At 49.5% G+C, this 20,939-nt stretch overlaps 1 protein-coding gene across 3 annotated transcripts in view; it reads left to right on the plus strand.

Moving 5' to 3' along the window:
• ZNF687 (zinc finger protein 687) overlaps positions 1-20,939 on the plus strand; it is a 259,083-nt gene that overhangs the window by 171,795 nt on the left and 66,349 nt on the right. For all 3 annotated transcript variants that reach the window (XM_078670295.1, XM_078670294.1, XM_078670296.1), the window contains exon 4: positions 3,272-3,448. In XM_078670295.1, coding sequence (XP_078526421.1) covers positions 3,272-3,448 — 177 coding nt within the window. The remainder of the gene's footprint in view (positions 1-3,271; positions 3,449-20,939) is intronic.

The following is a 20,939-nucleotide window of genomic DNA, read 5'->3' on the forward strand; positions in this document are numbered from 1 at the left end:
TAGTAATGATCTATACCAAAACTAGCAGCGTTTCTGGTGCTGGCGGTGTTCCGGACGCGGATGGGCGCAGACGGGCTTGCCTTTGGTGCGCCGGTGGTGGCATGCACATTATATACCTTGTGCCCCGCTAACGACTAGACTGCAAGAGAGGTAAAGATGGCCGCCCGGATGCTTCTTACACTCCTCCCTTCCCTGGGAGGCGGGGGAGAGTCACCAGGGCAGCTGACCCAATGTGGAAGGCGGTAGGCAAACAGTGCGTTCAGCGCGATCAATGCTTAATTACTTTTAGTAAAAATAAAGTGCCTTTAGTGCAGTTACAGTGCGAATTTGAGAACGATCTTCACATTCAAATTCAATACAATAGATCAGCAGTATTACGATCTTAAAAGGGGATACTCGTGCTGTGTCTTCAGCGGGAAACGTAACACTCAGGTAACTGCCACCCAACACAAGATATGGGTCCCTTGCTCACTGTGCCACTGGATTCAAGCTAGCCTGGCTGATATCGGGTAATACCCCAAAACCGGTCACAGGAGGCTTGTTTCCGGTTCACGGAGGACCTGGGCTGGACAGTTCCCATGAGGAGCAGGGTCAAGACTCATTGGCATATGGCTGGGTCTAAACTGAGGTGGCATGGTGAGCAAAATACCGCTTGATTTAACTCAGATCTCCTGACACGGAGAGGGGTGGTGAATGTATTGTTTGCGTAGCACTCAATGTGCCTAATACGGCAGTACCATCACTCCACCCGACATTTAGCAGGGGTTCATGAACCTCCCTCCTGGTTGCTGAAAGTATGTTTCCGTGTACACCAATTCAGTCCTGACCTCCACTGTGCGGTGTTTAGATCCAGTCCTGTGGCCCTGGAGCCACTTTTATTGAAAATTGACTTCCTAAATAAGCAATTATGAAGTCTATATTCTCAGTGCAGCCCCTTACCTGAGCTGAGGCTGAAGAGGCTTGACACCTCTCGATGACGAGTTTGGGGGAACAGGAGGAAATCGGCCCACAAAAAAACCCACAATCAACTCTTCCAGTTATCCATACAGATAAGGTCTGAAGGGCTACCCCTAGATCTACAGGAGTCCGATTTCTAACGCCCTGGCACAAGGATTAAGTCAATGCACTAGTATGAGTTACAACCCCACTTTGACTGCAATCCATACACAACCCACTGAGCAATACAGTGCAGGAAGTGTTTTCTGATTACGATCTGTTCCACAAGATGCGTTTAGGTGCACAGTGGAACTCCAAACCCTCTTTGTAAATGAATAGCACTAAGAAACGGAACGCGTTAACAAATTTTATTTTATCTTTCTAACCTAGTGCACAAAATATGAATGGTAATCATACAGAATGAGAAAAGGACAATTGACAACTAAGCATGTCATGGCTAGCAAAAACCTGAAGAACATTTTGCATGGTTATTGACAGTGTTCTTAACATCATCATGCTGTTTTTAAGCGTAGGAAAATTTATATATGTGAATACCAAGTCTGTATTTGGGTTTCTGGAGATGAAAGCACGGCATACCTGTGTTTTTGTTATGAAATATCAAGTCAGTTATATGTTAAATGGAAGAAACTTGCACACCATACCCTACGAGCTAGAACTTGACTGCCTGTCCTTGGGTGTTGCGACAGATTCCAGGAAGCTTTGTAATATTTTTTTATTAGGTCTCACCTAACATCACACATGTGCTGTTGCTGTGAGGGATGTTGTATACAGTAAATTGCTTGGTGCCTGCCTATTACTTATCATTTGCTGGCTTAATTATCATTGCTTATAGTTTCCTCCTAATTGGCCACCACATGCCTTGTCACTTCCTTTTATTTCTCCGGAGCATGGACCAAGTACAAATTGCTTTCATTTGATTAGTGTCCTTCCGCTGTCCTTAGATGCTTGTGCTGGGATTCAGAGTAGTTTTCTTTTTCTTTAATTTTTCTGTCCACCATTTCCACTTTCATGCTACACCTATGGGTTGCTTTTAACTTGCGCCCAACATGTTTGTTTGTTTGCTGCCATAAATTTTTTGGAATTTGGCACTTCCTTTAACAGCACCAAACAAATGGCACGGATTGTTAAAGCAGACTGTGACTGCTTTACAGTTTGGCGCTTCATTTTATAGCACTAAACAAATGACACTGATTATTAAAGCAGTCCGTGTGACTGCATGTCTTTGTAGGCTGCGCCTCTTCTCTGCACATACCAAAGTATGTGTCTTTTTAAAGGGTACACTATTCTGAAACCGGATTCTCATAGTCTTTCCATACAAGCAGTACAACCACATGCTTCAGGCCAGGCTGCCACTAAGCAACATTAGCATTTTGCACATCTGAGCATTTTCAAACACAGTATGTGGCTTTTTAAAGTGCCTCCATTTTGGGCTGCGGTTAATCTATTTCTCCTTAAAACCTGTGTCCTCACTCTCATATGTATATATTCAACCTCTTCTCTGTGCATACAAAGTATGTGTCCGTTTAAAGCGCTTCAGTTTTATGCAGCGCAGCAACTACTCCATTGCTCCTTAAAACCTGTATTTAAGTCCTTGTTCTCATGTATTCCACTGAATGTGCTTTCAGGCGCCCTAAAATTCATATCCCCTTGGGTATAAGAAGTACCCTCACAGCCACAGCTTCACTTTACTCCACTCCAGTCTACCCCAATCCACTCCACTCTATCCCAGTCCTCTCCACTCCAATCTACTCCACTGCACCCCACTCCAGTCTATCCCACTCCACTATACCTCAATGTACTCTACTCTACCCCATTACCAGGCAGTCTACTCCACTCCACTCAACTCCAATATACCCCACTCCACTACCCTAATCTACCCCACTCCAAGCCAATCTACCCTACTCCAGTCTACCCCAATCCACTCCATAACACTAACTTTTAGCCCTGCTGAACTGCGGCCACACTGGTGTACGACATGGCTAAAACACTTTGCCAAAGCCAATTTCTCACATAGGTGGGACCTATTGGCTTTGCCGATTCTTGTTAACTATTGTAGTCCTACCAAAAGTCCAGGGTTGTAGGGTAATCAAGTCCTCTAAATGTTCACAGTAACTCTTCCTGCTTGCTTGATTGTCTGCTACAATCAGCAATTTCTTGAGAAAAAGCTTGTTATACTACCACAAGTTAGTGTTTTTGTAGGTATGAATATTTTTGCGCTTTCTCTTTTTTTTATGGGCCTCAACATAATATATTTCTGAGATTGCAGTACTTGTGGTTATCATCCTGACTGACTCACTTTCAATCTTTGTTCCAGCTGCCCCAGCTGTTCAGTGGTGTTTGGCGGTGTGAACTCCATCAAGTCCCACATCCAGACATCGCATTGTGAGGTCTTCCACAAGTGCCCAATCTGCCCTATGGCCTTCAAGTCTGGCCCCAGTGCTCATGGCCACGTCTTCTCCCAGCACCCAGGATTCACCAGTCAGCATTCAAAGTAAGTACCCAGGAACCAAGTGACTGTGGCTCCTCTGCAGGCAATCCCACCCTGACAAAGAGCTTTTAAAGGAAGTGCAAAAGGAAACTGCTCTTACTCACAATGGCCCTGAACATGTAACTTTCTTTATCTAACTGTCTTTGGTCACAATCCGACTGCTGCATCGTCGGTAAAGAAACATAATGTCAGTTTTAGGTTACTTTATTTTGGAATTTGTTTTCCCTTGACTGGACGATGTTATACACCTCTCAACACCTGCAGACAAGGCAAGTGGGAGATGATTTTCATTTGTAGTCCTTTCAAGGTAAAAGTGTAGTTTGTGGTCTTCCCTTACAACCATAAATAAACGTTTTGTTGTTGTTTTTTTTTTTCAATTTGAAACGTCAAATGGGCCTTTAATCAGATTCAACAAAGTTGCTTACATCAATGACTAAAGTCTGGCATACAGTGATCAGACCCACAGTACTTGATAGTTTATACCCATATTAGTTGTTTTTTCTCTCTCTAATAGAGTTCCTATGTTGATGAATGTCTAAGTGTGTGATGCAAATACCTCCTTTCAGAACTCCTCCCGCCCACTGCTGAGACAAAGCGATCTACGTATCAAAGGAGTGTCTATTTTATATCACAAGATGTAAAGTGGAAGCATCCAGTATCATTTATTTATCCAGTATTTGGGTGTCTTTCATAGATTCACATGCCTGAATCATTCCCCGTCGTCGAGACGGGAGCCTCCGGTATATAAAAAAGTAATGTCCTAGAGACATACATAGAAAAGAATAGGCCCAAAGGTCTCACCTTAGTAGCCTATCCACGTCCTTTTGCAGGAAGGACCAAACAGAGCAGGCCCCAAGGGTCCCACCTTGGTGGCCTATCTGGGTCCTTTTGTAAAAAGGACCAAATAAAGTAAAACAGCCAATCAGCTACTACCTCCTTCTAGAACCTTCCTGCCACGAGCCCAAGTCTCTCAGATTTTCTACCGCACGTTGTGCTAGGGAGTCTCCACCTGAGTTCTCCTCAGGAATTTCTCTTTTTTTCTTCTAAAACCACTTTAATTATTCTCTACAGTTATGTCTGATAGTCAGAAGAAGGGTCTTTTCCGGGCTTGTTCTTCCTGCAGCAAGGAAAGACTTCATATTGAGGATAAACATGAGACATGTTTATATTGCCTCTACCCTCACCACCAGGCAAAGGACTGCAAAATATGTCGGACCTTCTCCAACAAGACCCTCAAGGACCGAGAAGGTCGACTTCTGTTGTGGCTCAACAGGCTCAAGACCAAGACTCATGACTTGGTGTCCGAAGGTGAGAGTGTGTCTGGAGTGTCGCATTTTTCCTTGGAGGCCAAGGGTTTCTTCCCATAGCCCCACAGACACCCCTCCTATGAAGACTTCTAAAAAGTCCTCAGAGGGCAAGCCATCCGTGTCTGGCAAGGACCTGCCTGTCCCCAGGAAGCAGCCGCTAGTCCCGGCGACGTCGACAGCGTCGATGGTGCATTCAGCACAGAAAACCTTCTCGACGTCGACGACGACAGTGTCGACGACGACGGCATCATCGGCTTCCTCCTCGACGACGAGGACGACGCCTTCATCGTCGGCGAGTAGACCTACGCCGTCGACCATCCCGGTCACTCCATCGACGACGAAGATATCGTCGTCGACGACGAGACCCTCGTCGAAGACACCGAAGACGACGACACCGTCGACGAGACCAACGCCGTCGACGAAGTCTACCTCGTCGACGAGGATCATCCCGTCGACGGTGGGAACACCGTCGACGAGTACACCGTCGACAGTGGGGACTTTACCGTCGACGAAAATGACGTCGATGACAACACCGTCGTCGCAGCCACCTCCGACGACGAAAAAATTACCGTCAACGAAAATATCTACCACGACACCGTCGATTCCAGCGTCGACAGGACCCTGGAAGGAGTCTGCACTCCTATCCCACGCCATGGATGCCTTTCCACCGCAAGTGAGCCATGTCACAGTGAAAATTACCAAACGACCTATTACGCCGCAGCAGACCTCGCCCGGTAGGATACAACAACTTCCTCCGGCCTGTCTACTACAAGGTCAGGAGTCGGACGAGGACTCCTTTACGCAGGCTACTAGTCCATCGGACCTAGTCCTGAAATGCCAAACCACAGACGAGGAGCCGGAAGAGGAGGAAGACCTTCTACAACAACAGGTCCACCCTCCATCCCAGGCACAGGTTACTCCTATGGTGTGTCTCCCCGCATCCAGCGTCTCGGACCTACAATTCCTCATCAAGGATTATAAGGAAAGGTTCCCGGAGAAACACTCTGCGCCCGCACTTCCAGCAGCACAGGCGCCAGCTCCTTCATCTCGCCATAGACCCACTCCCCTGGTCATTGAAAAGACACAGGTACCAATTCAGGACGATCCCTCATCTGACGAAGAGGAGAGGGAACAGGAGGATGGTGAAGTCGATGACGACCAGTCGGACCCGGATGCAGACCAGGACTATGTGGCACATTCTCCAGCCTCTCCGGATCCACAGACCTCGGAGTCTCCACCCGCGGACATCGGTGGATTCCACAACATCATTGAGCGGGCTGCCAAGAGGTTCCATATGTCCATGGAAACTCAGGAAACTGAATGCTTCCTTTATGACTTTAAGGAGCCCACTAGGAAGACTTCAAGGTCAATCCCCATAATTGACTGTCTGGAAGCAGGGCAAACAAATCATGCAAGCACCTGCTTCTATACAGGTGGTGGTGCCCCGGCTTGATAAGAAATACAAGGCCACCTCCACGGCACCGGCATGCCTGACAGGTCACCCCAAACCAGATTCCGTGGTGACTCAAGCGGCGCAGAAGAACTCACGGAATCCAGCCTCGCCTCTCTCGACGCCACCTGACAAGGAGGGCAGGAAACTGGATGCCGTTGGCAAACGCTTTACTACCACTTCTGCCATGACGGTCAAAGTGGCTAATTCGATAGCCCTACTGGGCCGTTACAATCGCCAACTCTGGGCGGACATTGCACCCTATCTTTCAAATCTGCCGGAGGATGTCAGAGAGGAGGCACATTCACTTCTCTTGGAAGGACAGACCTCTGCCTCAGAGCTCATCGATTGTGCCATTGATGCCGCCATGACTGGTTTCCGGCAACTGGCAGGGGCTGCAGTCCTGAGGCGACAGGGTTGGCTCAAGGCCACCACTTTCCGCCAGGAGGTGCAAACCAGGATATTAGATATGCCTTTCGATGGCCAGCACCTGTTTGGGGAACAGATTGACGCGGCCCTTACCACCATTAAAAAGGACACGGATACCGCCAAGGCTCTGGGTACTTTACAGTTCCGGACCCAGTCCTTTCGTGGCAACAGGGGAAGAGGCCAACCTGCATACAAAGGTTCCTATCAGAATCGGTCTTCGTACACATATTCACAATCCAAGCCGCAGTTTCAACAGCGACAACCTCAACAAGGACGACAGTCTTCCTACGGCAAGTCCAATTACCGAGGAAAGAGCCAAAGACGACCTGCTGGCAACAGACAATGACTTGTCTCCCTCGCTAGCCCCTCCACCACTACATTCTTTAAGACTTGGAGGGAAACTAAAATACTTCCATCACAATTGGCAAACTATAACAACGGATCGGTGGGTACTCCAACTCATTCGATTTGGACATTCCCTAGAATTCACCTCTATCCCCCCAACATCGCCACCGTGCCAACGATCACACAGGCACCTACGATTACTTCTTCAGGAAATAGCTTCTATGCTGCAGAAGGGAGCGATAGAAAGAGTTCCACGGGCCCGCAACAATGAGGGGTTCTCCTCTCACTTCTTCCTAATCCACCAAAAAGGAAAGAAATGGCGACCAATCCTGGATCTCAGGGCACTCCACGTGTTCCTAAAGAAACAATCGTTTCGTATGGTGACTCTGCAAGAAATCCTTGGTCTTCTGGAGCAAGGGGACTACATGACGTCCTTAGACCTCCAGGACGCCTACTACCATATACCTATTCTCAAAGGGCACAGGAAGTTCCTCAGGTTTGCGGTGGCAGGACAGCACTACCAATTTCGTGTCCTTCCATTTGGCCTCAAATCGGCCCGAGGATCTTTACCGAATGCCTATCACCAGTGGCAGCATTTCTTCGTCAGCAAAGCCACCAGGTGTTTCCATACCTGGACGACTGGTTGGTGAAGGCACCGACAGCAGCCGCCGCAGCCTCATCCTCCAGCGCCTCTCTGGATATTTTCCACCGCCTGGGACTGACCCTCAACACCACAAAGTCGACTCTGGAACCCACCAAGGTCATCACGTTCCTTGGAGCGACTCTGGACATGGACCGTGTCAAGGCTTTCCCCTCTCAGGAGAGAAAAATCAAACTCATCTCCTTGGCCAAGGCAGTGGCTTCGCGGAAGACTCTTCCGGTCCGCACGTTCAAGTCCCTCCTTGGCATGATGTCTTCATGCATACTGCTCGTTCCACACTGCCGCCTGAAAATGCGTCCACTTCAGGAGGCACTGACAAAGCAATGGACCCAAGCCACAGGTTCTTTCGAGGACCGCATACGAGTCACTCGACCCATTATCAACCATTTGCAATGGTGGACATCACTCCACCATCTGTCAAAGGGTCTGCCGTTCCTGCTCCCAGCAGAGCCACACGTAATAACTACGGATGCGTCCTTGGAAGGCTGGGGAGCAGTCCTTCAGGAACTCCAGATCAACGGCAAATGGACGACACAGGAAACCAAGCTCCATATCAATCTGTTGGAGTTACGAGCGGTTTTCCTAGCTCTACAGGCGTTTCTTCCACGCATTCGTCACTCCCCAGTGCTCGTCAGGACGGACAACACCACGACGATGCACTACCTGAACAAACAGGGGGGGACGCGTTCCATCTCGTTATCTCGCGAATCGCAAAGAATCTGGAACTGGCTTCTGGAACATGGAATAGCGTTGAAAGCGGAGTACGTCCCGGGCAAGGACAACGTCTTGGCGGACGCACTGAGCATGGAGAGGTCTCCTTCCCACGAATGGGAAATGGACATGGAGGTGCTGGACCGTATCTTCGAGGAGTGGGGCACCCCGAACATAGACCTCTTTGCCACCAGAGAGAACGCCAAATGCCCAAGCTTCGCAAGCAGGCATCACCACTCAGGAACCCTCGGGAATGCATTTTCCATCGCATGGCGCAACGTCTTTGCGTACGCCTTTCCGCCATTCCCACTGATACCCAGGGTTCTCAGGAAGATGAAATCGGAGCCCTGCACTCTGATCCTCATCGCTCCGTCCTGGCCGAGGCAGCACTGGTTCACGGAGCTTCATCGCCTCTCTGCCCGGCCCCCTCTTCGCCTGCAGCAGTTTCCGGCCCTGATCACGATGTCTCAAGGGCAGGTTCTCCACCCGAACCTGAGCTCTCTGAAGTTATCAGCCTGGCTCCTGAATACCGCAAATTCAGCCATCTGAACATCCCGCAGGATTGCAGAGATGTCCTTGCGAAAGCTAGAGCTGTCAGCACTAACAAAACCTACTCACTAAAATGGAAGCGATTCTGTTCCTGGTGTGTGGATCATGGCTTGCACCCCTTCCATGCCACTCCACAGCAGCTGCTACCATACTTGTTACATCTTGCGCAATCAGGCCTTGCGCATACATCCATCAAAGTGCATCTAGCGGCGATTTCAAGGTTCACAAGGACGGCTACAGGCCCATCTTTGTGGGCGGACAGGCTCATCAAACAATTCCTAAAAGGTCTATTCAGGTCCTTTCCACGACCACGGCCTATTCCTCCATCGTGGCACCTCAATGTGGTTCTTCATCAACTAATTAAGCATCCCTTCGAACCCATCCATAAGGCAGAGATCAAGTTCCTCTCTTGGAAAACGGCCCTCCTCCTGGCACTCGCCTCTGCCAGAAGGGTCAGTGAATTGCAGGCTCTATCCATCCAGGATCCTTTTCTTCAATTCAGAGAGGACAGAGTCATTCTGAGGACTAACCCTCGCTTCATTCCAAAAGTCCCCTCGGACTTCCATCTTAACGAACCAGTGGTGCTTAGATCGTTCTTTCCGAATCCTACCACGGCAGCCGAAAGAACTCTACATTCTCTAGATCTAAAGAGATGTCTTAAATTCTACATCGATAAGACACAACACTTTCGAAAGTCATCCCAGCTCTTTATTGCCTTTAGTAGACCTAGGCTGGGCATGCCCCTGACAAAGCAGAGCATCTCAAGATGGATCTCTTCTGCGATCACCTTTTGTCACGACAAGGCGGGACGGCCTTTAGACTCACGAGTCAAAGCTCATTCGACTAGAGCCATGTCCACGTCTGCGGCGCTGTTCGCTGGAGTGCCGATATTGGACATCTGCAGAGCGGCGACATGGAAGTCCCCGCACACCTTCACCAGGCACTACTGCCTGGATACTGAGCTGATGAAGGATGCAGCAGTGGGCCGAGCAGTGCTTCGCCATCTATTCCAGTGAGGTGAGCCCTACTACATCCCTCCATCCTTTACGGGTATGCACATTCTCTTACTGTATTTATATGCCGTTGCATTTTGTGCTTTATAGTCATGTGATATGTATTATCTACATGTTCATACCTGATGTTCATACAGAATGTGCATAATGTATTGCTCGCTACTCTGATTCAGGCATGTGAATCTATGAAAGACACCCAAATACTGGATAAGAAATGCGTTACTTACCTGTAACTGCAGTTATCCAGTATTAGTGTCTTTCATAGATTCGCATGCACCCTGCCGCCTCCCCTGGCAGGGCTCACCTTTCTCTCTAATGAGTTTATGCCTAACTAGCTTGGTGTGTACGAAAATCTGAGAGACTTGGGCTCCTGGCAGGAAGGTTCTAGAAGGAGGTAGTAGCTGATTGGCTGTTTTACTTTATTTGGTCCTTTTTACAAAAGGACCCAGATAGGCCACCAAGGTGGGACCCTTGGGGCCTGCTCTGTTTGGTCCTTCCTGCAAAAGGACGTGGATAGGCTACTAAGGTGAGACCTTTTGGCCTATTCTTTTCTATGTAGGTCTCTAGGACATTACTTTTTTATATACCGGAGGCTCCCGTCTCGACGACGGGGAATGATTCAGGCATGTGAATCTATGAAAGACACTAATACTGGATAACTGCAGTTACAGGTAAGTAACGCATTTCTTACCTTGTTGTCGTCCCCAAAAGCTTCTTTCTCTTTTCCGCCCCCACAATTTGTACCTTTAAAAAAAAAAACGTTTTTCACAGTCTTTGCATACTGCTAGCAAAAAAAGCAATACTTTTTTTTATTTATTAACAAAAGCTAAAACAATAATAACTTGGTCGGTAAGCAGGGATGCTGGCTCAGTTGCTTCTCACAAAAACGACTGTCCTAATATCTTCTTCGGTACACATTGTCGTTCAAAAGATTGTCATTCCCCAATTTCAAAGTCGCGCCTTTTTTCCCCCAACCTTCAACTGAGCTCGAATGGAGAATCCATGTGAGTGTGCGCAGCGGTGTAGGAAGGTGGGTGCGGGCCGCCCCGGGTGTCATCACTGAGGGGAGTGACAAAATAGCAAAAATATGTGTTTTTAAAATAAAATACATTTTATGGGGCTCACAACACTTAAAAAATATATATATATATATAATTTAAAACTAGTTTAATAACTTCGTCTGACAACACAAAACGCAGCTGAAATCGACATGGGGGAGGGGTGACAAGAAATTTTCCACGCATCGGGTACCACCTGACCTTGCTACGCCACTGGGTATGCGCATCCTTCGTATATATCGAACCCCCCCCAGGAAACATCTAACAGAATTCTTCATGTGTTTTTAAACCATCGCTCTTTGAAAACTGAAGTGATGAAACAAAGTAAAGGGACATGCTTATAAATTGATGTCATTTTTGCACTTTCCTTGGTAGTGTTGGTGCTCACGACTCTTGATGCATTTCAGTTTTGTGGTAGGCTGAGCGCAAATGCAACCCAACATACTCCCTATCTCTCTATGTTCGGAAAAGCATGTACATGTAGAACTTGCAACCCCTCAAGCCAATTTTCATCCTCCAGCTTCCAGGCCCCTTCCGGACCAAATCCACTGGTAAAATTTACTCAGAAGAATCTATCCTATTTACACATCTTAGCAAGCATGATCCCCCATCCTTTCCTTGCTGAAAGTGTCACCCCGTACCCTTATGTTTTACTTGGGTATGCATAGCTTTAGACATTAATATCTGTGATACTTCAACAAACTCAGTTAATCACAAATCCGTTTGGGAAAAGGATCACCGGAGTAATCTGTATTATTTCCAGCTCCATTTATCGTAGCCGATTCTTTGGTACATGGATTACATTTCATTTGTAACTTCTAGTCTCTACAAGCTGAAATTCTGAATCCTGAATCCCTACTTTGCCAAAAATATTTTTATTCCTCACTGTCTGCTAGAAATTAATCCAGGTTTTGAATTACTGTAACAAGTTTAAAGTCTGAGTTTCGAAAGTTTGGGATTATTTGTGACTTCAGTTAAGTTTTCACAGGACCCCGAAGCTTCCCTCACAATAGTTTAAAGAGGACCGTAGCGAGGCATGCAGTGAATACTTTCCTCAGCATCTTAACAATTGAGCTATGTGCTCTTTTGCTTTTACCCATGCCTATTTGTTTTTTTGCACAATTTAGCAGAAAAAGGCCCTCTTGGGCCACGCTCTCCATATTCCTCACTCACAACCGAGTATTGTTTTAAATGTTTCTCTGCAAGAGTATCTTCCTCATCTATGACCAACTTTTTTTAGGGTTTTTCTTCAGTCTCCAAATATTGTCACATTATGAACATCAGTGTTCCTCGTCACACATTGTTAGCAACACGTTTTCACCACTGCAGTGCTTGTTCTGGCACTTTTATTGTAGTGCTTACTTACCTAGGGTATATCATCCATCATTTCTATTGTATTTACTTAGTGTGACCTGTTGCCACCCCACTTCAATGTGCACAGCAGAGCACTAACCAAATGGGTCAAATTCCACTTGATCTGGGTGCAAGGGCCACACCTTCACAAATAACACTGTTTATAGGTAGAAATTGTTTCTAATCATGGCAAAGCGTTCTCAAAATCATCATGTATTTCCCAACCGTAGTCTTAGTATTAGAGTTAAATGTCTAAATACACAGACTTATTCTGACCCTAGAAAAATGCAGCATTGTTGCTTTTTTCTTGAGGTTGTTGACATCAATTGGTTGTAGGTGTGCCTAACTACAATTTTGCAGCGTGAATCTTTCTGGATTCACTATGCTGTGCATTATTCCGCGTTCTTGTGGTTGGGTCCGGATTCGTAGTCTTTTCTTTGTTTTTTTTTTTTTTCTTAGCCCAGGTGGGCGTCGGCGTCACACCCCCTTGGGTGTATTTCCGGTGACGTCGGCATGCTTCCTGCGGAAGCTCCCACTCTTGGGCGCCATCTTCAGATTCTTTTTTTCCGCGGTCGGGTCTGGATCGTTCCCGTTTGGGCTCCAGACATTTTTGGAGAAAGAAGAAAGAAAATACAGAAAAGACGAGGAGAAGTCATCTGAAGACTCCAGGGGACCTCATTGACGAGTAACCAGCAAGGATAAGGCGTTTCCCATCGAGATCTTCGACGACCGTCGACGAACACGCGACCAGAGAGGCCCTGGGCGCTCGAGGATGGACAACACGCCGTTCAAGTTCTGCCGTAACTGCCACCACAAGTACGCGCAGAAGGACCAGCACCCGGTATGCAACCTTTGCCTACCGGTGGACCACGAAAGCGGAGACTGCAACGCCTGTTCCGCCTTCACCCCGAAGACCCTTCGTGTGAGAGAGAGGCAGAGGGTAGCACACGCCGCCCTGCAGGGGAAGGCCCCGACTCCGTCACTCTACGAGCTGGGCATGTCCTCAGAGGAAGAAGACAACGCTGCCGCCGAAGACGACAGCTACACGGTCGTAGTGACCGATTACACGAAGACTTCTGACAAGGTAGGAGACTCTTCGGCCCCCAAGAACCCGAGAGACTCTGAGTCTAGAAAGATCGAGGGCAAGACCCCGAAAGCGCCGACGCCAAAAAAGGCGGCGTCCGCGACTACTCCCAGGCCCAGCGGATCCTCCGAGAAGGAGTCCCCGGCGCCGAGAGCTGCTGATCAGCACAAAACGTCGAAAATCGTCCCCGAAAAGGATCGATCGACGCCGAGGGAGAAAGACCCAAAACTCACGACGACCAGAGAACCGAAATCCGGTTCGACGTCGAAAACTTCGACTCCGAGAGGCACGGCGACGAGCCTTCCGCCGAAGAGAGCGGCCGACCCATCCGACGCGGAACACGCGGCCGAGATGGAAAAGAAGAGAAGGCGCCTCGAGGCAGAAATGGAGAACATCATGCAGCGGAAGAAAGATTTCGACGCAAAGATGAAAGCCTTCACGATCCCTCACAAGACCAAGCCACCGGTGATGGAGCCGGTCGAGGAGGAAGAGGAGATCGCCGAAGTCACCGAGGAACAAGACCAGGACGTCGAGGTGATCGACGACCAGGAGGAGTACGAGAACCCCTACGATAGTTACAACTATGGGGAGGAGGAGGAGGGCAGGACAGACACAGAGTCGGCACCCTCGGACCTTCAGGAGGTAGATGACATCGATGTCGACACCGACAGCCCGGAGGAGGTGGTCGACACCTACCCCTCGAGGCCCTCGCCGCCGGACGACATCGGGGCCTACAACTCGGTGATACAATCTGCCGCAGCAGCTTTCAAGCTCAAGCTCGACGAAGAGAAGCAGAAAGCAGACTTCCTTCTAGAAACATTGCTCCCAACACAAACGAGGAGCCAGTTCCTTCCAATGCTCGAGAGCGTCTTGGCTCAGGGGAAGGAAGCTTTCAGGGAGCCCGCAACATGCAAGGCAGTAACTCCCAGAACTGAGAAGAAGTACAAGCATGCCACAAAGGACCCGGCCTACATTCAGGGCACGGTCTCCGCAGACTCCATTATCACGGCCACAGCAAGGAGGAGGGCTAACGTACCCACTACCTCGGGGCCACCACCGGATAAGGAGAGCAAAAGGATGGAGCTGGTGGGCAGAAGGATCGAACGGAATGCCGCGACCCACTGGCGCATGGCTAATTCCAACGCCCTGATAAACAGGCACATGTACCAAATCATGGAGGGACTAGGGCAGTTGGTGAAGGACTTGCCCCAGGATGCCAGGCAGAAAGCCGAAAAGCTGGTTGAAGAGGGAAAGAATGCGGCAAATTCTTGCCTTAAGACGGCCCTGGATGGGGCAGACACCGCCAGCAGGCTCATGATGATGGGCGTCACGGAAAGGAGGCACGCCTGGCTCAGAATATCCGGTTTCAAACCGGAAGTGCAACACAGTATCCTGAACACACCGTTCAACGGCAGCACGCTTTTCGGACCAACAGTGGATGAACAGCTCAGCCAACTGAAGAAGGATAACGAAACAGCAAGATCCATGGGAGCATTGCAGTTCAGAGGGAACAAGAGGGGCACCCCGTCACGGAGGCCCGGCGGGAGAGGTGGAAACCAGCCAGGTACATCACACCAGGCTTTCCAGCAAACGCACCAGGCAGACTCGCAGAGTCAGCAGGGTCATCAGAAGCAGCCCTGGCAGTACCAACAAAGAGGCCAGTCCTTTCGAGGGAGAAATGGACGGGGACAAAATAGAAGAGGGGGCCAGCAGCCCACCTCCAAGTGACTTCAAAAAACTCTGTGTGCCCGCCCGCAAAAAAGACCCCAGGGAGCAGCACGTACAGATGGGTCAAGACAAACTAGACACCTACGACCACAGGACACCATTGGGAGGAAGACTAAGATTCCACCTCCAGGAGTGGAGAGAAATCACATCAGACAAATGGATCCTCAACATTATCCAATTCGGATACTGCATAGAGTTGGAGGCGAGGCCAACAAGCAGAAAACCAAAAAGAAAGCCACTAGCAAGCAAGCAGCTGCAGTGCCTTCAGGAAGAAGCAAAATAACTCCTGCAGAAGCAGGCCATAGAACGGGTACCCTTCAAGGAAAGAAACACAGGAGTATACTCAACGTACTTCCTGGTACCAAAAGTAGACGAGACAATGAGACCCATTCTCGATTTACGGTTCGTGAACAAATTCATAAGAACGCAAAAATTCAAAATGACCTCCCTGCAAGAAGTGCTCCCACAGTTGCAGACCGGGGACTTCATGGTCACTATAGACCTCAAAGACGCATACCTGCACATCCCAATGAACAGAAAGCACAAGCACATGCTCAGGTTCACCGTCGGAGAAAGCCACTACCAGTTCACGACACTGGCCTTCGGTCTAAAATCGGCACCAAGAGTTTTCACAAAGTGCCTCGCAGCAGTCGCAGCGCACCTAAGAAGGCGGGGAATACACGTATACCCTTACCTGGACGACTGGCTGGTGAAAGCAAACTCATACCAGAAATGCAAGCTGCATGCACACACAGTGACCAGCACGCTCATAAACCTGGGGTTCTCCATCCATTGGAAGAAATCATCAATGGAGCCGGAACAAGTGAAGATCTTCCTGGGAGCACAGATCAACACCTTACAGGGCAAGGTGTTCCCCAGCGAGAAGAGGGCGAGGGCGCTGGTGAAGGAAACTCGCCTCTACCGGAAGGGACAAGCTCGGACAGTGAGGACTGCGAGCAAGATCATGGGGATGATGGCATCATGCATCCACCTGGTACCGAATGTACGACTCCACATGAGACCCATTCAAGAATGGCTACAGGAGCAATGGTCACAAGCTACAGGCAGTTGGGAGGATCTAGTGGTTGTAACGCACGCAGTGCAGAAGGAGATGACATGGTGGACCATGGAGAACATAGCAAAGGGAAAGCCTCTAACGCCCCCAACGCCAACAGTGACCATCACCACAGACGCATCCCTGAAGGGATGGGGCGCTCACATGGAGGAGCTCAAGGTGAGAGGACTGTAGACACCGACGGAGGCCACAAAGCACATCAATTACTTAGAATTGAAGACGATCTTCCTTGCACTGAAAGCCTTCCAAACAAGACTGTACAAGCACAAGGTGTTGATACAAACAGACAACACCACTGCGATGTTCTACATCAACAAGCAGGGGGGCACCCAGTCGGCCCCGCTTTCAACGCTAGCGCAGGAGATATGGAGATGGGCCATCCCTCTCAAGATAGACCTGCTGGCCATACACCTGCCAGGGAAGGACAACATACAAGCAGATTGGCTCAGCAGGCAGACATCGGCATCCCACGAGTGGGAGCTCAATGCTCAGGAGACAAGGCGCCTATTCGACAGATGGGGAACTCCATCGGTGGACCTGTTTGCCACACGCCAGAATGCAAAATGCCGAAACTTCGCATCCAGGCAGCCCGAGGAAGGGTCACTAGGGAATGCCCTATGGATAGATTGGTCAAGGACATTTGCCTACGCCTTTCCCCCGATACCACTGATGCACAGAGTACTGAGCAAGTGCAGAGCGAGCAACATGACACTGATACTGGTCGCACCACAGTGGGCGAGGCAGACATGGTACTCGCAGATCATGGAGATGACACAGTGTGCACACCACAGATTCAGCAGGCGAAAAGACTTACTCTCCATGCAGAACGGAGAGGTGCTACACCCAGAGCCAGAAAGCATGAGCCTAGTAGCGTGGCTCCTGAGGACATAGAGTTCGCACATTTAAGATTGCCAGAAAGTACACTGAAGGTCCTGCGGGAGGCAAGAAGGCCTAGCACTCGGAAGTGCTATGTGGCAAAATGGAAGAGGTTCACAATATGGTGTAGACAAGAAAGACTTCACAATAAAATGAAGAAGGATTCCACAGTGCTAAAGTACCTGACGCACTTGCTAGAGAAGAACCTTAGCTCATCCTCCTTGAGGGTTCACTTAGCAGCGATAGTCGCCTACACAAGGGGTGAAACTTGCAGGAGTTTCTTCACGTCACAGGTGGTGAAGAGATTCCTAGAAGGGGCGAAAAGGATCGCACCGCCCAAGCGGGTGCCGCCACCGGCATGGAACTTGAACATAGTCCTAACGGAACTCATGAAAGAGCCCTTTGAACCGCTCCACAAGGCGTCCTTAAAGATGCTAACTATGAAAACAGCTTTCCTGGTTGCAATAACGTCCCTACGCAGAGTAAGCGAGCTTCAGGCTCTGACGCTGCAAGAACCCTACATACAAATACACAATGACAGGGTTGTGATGAGGACTGACCCAAACTTCATGCCGAAGGTGGTATCTAAATTTCACATGAACCAGTCTATACAGATACCGAGTTTTTTTCCAAAAACCAACAACTGCGGCAGAGCGAGCTCTGCACACCCTGGACGCCAGAAGGGCAGTCATGCACTACATCGAAAGGACGAAGGGACACAGGAAGACAAAACAGTTCTTTGTGTCAATCGCCAACAGTTACATGGGAAAAGCAGTAACCAAAAAGACCATTGCACGATGGATCGCACAGACAATCCAACTCTGCCACAAGCGGGCAGGACAAGAGCTAGCAGAGGGGACACGTGCCCACTCCACTAGGAAAAAGGGCGCTACAATAGCCTTACTGGCTAACACACCCATACAAGACATATGCCTGGCGGCAACATGGGCTTCGGTGCACACGTTCACGAAGCACTACTGTGTGGACATACAGATGAACAAGGAAGCTCAAGTTGGACAGAAGGTGCTACAGCACATATTCAATACCCAACGCTCATCTTCCACCCAACCGCCACAGAAATGAGAAACCGCTACAAAATCTATGCACAGCATAGTGAATCCAGAAAGATTCACGCTGCAAAACTAATAGTTTTCTTACCTGTCGGTGTAGTTTTGCAGCTTGAAGATCTTTCTGGATTCACTAGCGAACCCACCCACCTCCGCCAGAAAGATGAGGCTGGAGAGAGAAGAGGTGGTTAACAAAAGAAAGGATATTTAAAAAAGTACAAAGCGGTAAAATACCAACTAATTACAACATTGCCATTACTTCGGAAACGAAAGAAACACGGAAAAAAAGAACCCGAAGGTGGCGCCCAAGAGTGGGAGCTTCCGCAGGAAGCATGCCGACGTCACCGGAAATACACCCAAGGGGGTGTGACGCCGACGCCCACCTGGGCTAAGAAAAAAAAAAAAAACAAAGAAAAGACTACGAATCCGGACCCAACCACAAGACCGCGGAATAATGCACAGCATAGTGAATCCAGAAAGATCTTCAAGCTGCAAAACTACACCGACAGGTAAGAAAACTATTCGATTCTTCTTCCTAACAGTAGTCACCTCTGTTCCAAAGATCTGTTTTCGTCCTTTACTAAATAACTTTCTTTCCCAAATGACTACCTTTGCCAATTGCTGACCTGCTGTTACTCTTCGTTTGTCCAGTGCCTGGGGTTGCGTGAAACACTCGTGGACGCCTCGCTGCTTGTCTCCCGCCGCCCTGCGCTCTCCTAACATCAGAGCGGAGACGAGCGCGGACCACACTACAACCCCCAGAAGCCCCAGCGCCCTGCCGCGTCACCTGCAAGCGCCAGGAGGCGCTCAAAAGCAGCATCCTCACGGTCAAGTGGGGGAAACCTTTGCCAATTGCTGACCTGCTGTTACTCTTCGTTTGTCCAGTGCCTGGGGTTGCGTGAAACACTCGTGGACGCCTCGCTGCTTGTCTCCTGCCGCCCTGCGCTCTCCTAACATCAGAGCGGGGCCGCCGAGCGAAGACTAGCGCGGACCACACTACAACCCCCAGAAGCCCCAGCGCCCTGCCGCGTCACCTGCAAGCGCCAGGAGGCGCTCAAAAGCAGCATCCTCACGGTCAAGTGGGGGAAACCTTTGCCAATTGCTGACCTGCTGTTACTCTTCGTTTGTCCAGTGCCTGGGGTTGCGTGAAACACTCGTGGACGCCTCGCTGCTTGTCTCCCGCCGCCCTGCGCTCTCCTAACATCAGAGCGGGGCCGCCGAGCGGAGACGAGCGCGGACCACACTACAACCCCCAGAAGCCCCAGCGCCCTGCCGCGTCACCTGCAAGCGCCAGGAGGCGCTCAAAAGCAGCATCCTCACGGTCAAGTGGGGGAAACCTTTGCCAATTGCTGACCTGCTGTTACTCTTCGTTTGTCCAGTGCCTGGGGTTGCGTGAAACACTCGTGGACGCCTCGCTGCTTGTCTCCCGCCGCCCTGCGCTCTCCTAACATCAGAGCGGGACCGCCGAGCGGAGACGAGCGCGGACCACACTACAACCCCCAGAAGCCCCAGCGCCCTGCCGCGTCACCTGCAAGCGCCAGGAGGTGCTCAAAAGCAGCATCCTCACGGTCAAGTGGGGGAAACCTTTGCCAATTGCTGACCTGCTGTTACTCTTCGATTGTCCAGTGCCTGGGGTTGCGTGAAACACTCGTGGACGCCTCGCTGCTTGTCTCCCGCCGCCCTGCGCTCTCCTAACATCAGAGCGGGGCCGCCGAGCGGAGACGAGCGCGGACCACACTACAACCCCCAGAAGCCCCAGCGCCCTGCCGCGTCACCTGCAAGCGCCAGGAGGCGCTCAAAAGCAGCATCCTCACCGTCTCGCGGGACGCCGGGCGAAGCCCGGGCCAAGGGCGGGCCCGTTTCAGCCCGTTCCAGCTTGATCCAGGTTGGGCTGGGCCACCCCCCTTGCTTCATTCCATCCGGACTCTACTCTAAAGGTATCATCTTTGCCCATTGACTTTGGACATTTTGAACATTGAACTGTGATATCTTAAACTGATATAATTATGACTAGGGGTTTAAGAAGTAAAACAGCTCTTAAAGCTGCCTCATTTACAGGACCTATTGATTTATTCATTTCTAAAACAACTGAGGCCATTAATCAAAATATTGCTGTTTTGGAACGTAGGGTGTCCCAGGACCTTGCGATTGCTCGGGGATCTTCCTTGGGCCCTATAGCAACAGCCTTAACCCCACTGCCATCAGCTACCCATATCCCAATTCTAATACAGTCTGGCACCACAGCACAAGTTCATTCCATCCCTAGTGCTGTAGATTTATCAGCCACTAATCTGTCACTGGAATTGGATTCGACTGAGAACCTTGAGACAACCCCAGACCTTGAGCATATTTTATCCGAAGACCCGGCTCAGGATCTAGCACAAGTCAATAAGCTTAGGGGGGTCAGAGAAGGTGCAGTCCCAAAACAGCCTGAAGCGCACAATAAGGGGAATACCAATATAACCCACCTTACTTCCAATAAAAAGAAAGGGCCTACTGTTTTATTAGTCAACAATCCCCTTTCCAGTAAAAACTTTGTTACCTCAGATTCATCTAGTTTACAATGCCCTAATTTGGACAACGTTCAAGAGGGCGGTTCAAGCCCGTCTGACAGTGATACTTCACAACTCCTTGCTAGTTTTAGGGACCTATTAAAATTTCACCTTCAACCCCTGGAGAAGAGTATTATGGCAATAGAAAAGCAACTTGCCATACTCCTCACCAAAACACCTATTCAGACTAGGGTGGGAACTTCTAAAACCGGAGGGGTACCAGTAGTAACTAATTC

Source organism: Lissotriton helveticus, chromosome 12, assembly GCF_964261635.1.
Source record: "Lissotriton helveticus chromosome 12, aLisHel1.1, whole genome shotgun sequence".
Classification (NCBI taxonomy): Eukaryota; Metazoa; Chordata; class Amphibia; order Caudata; family Salamandridae; genus Lissotriton; species Lissotriton helveticus.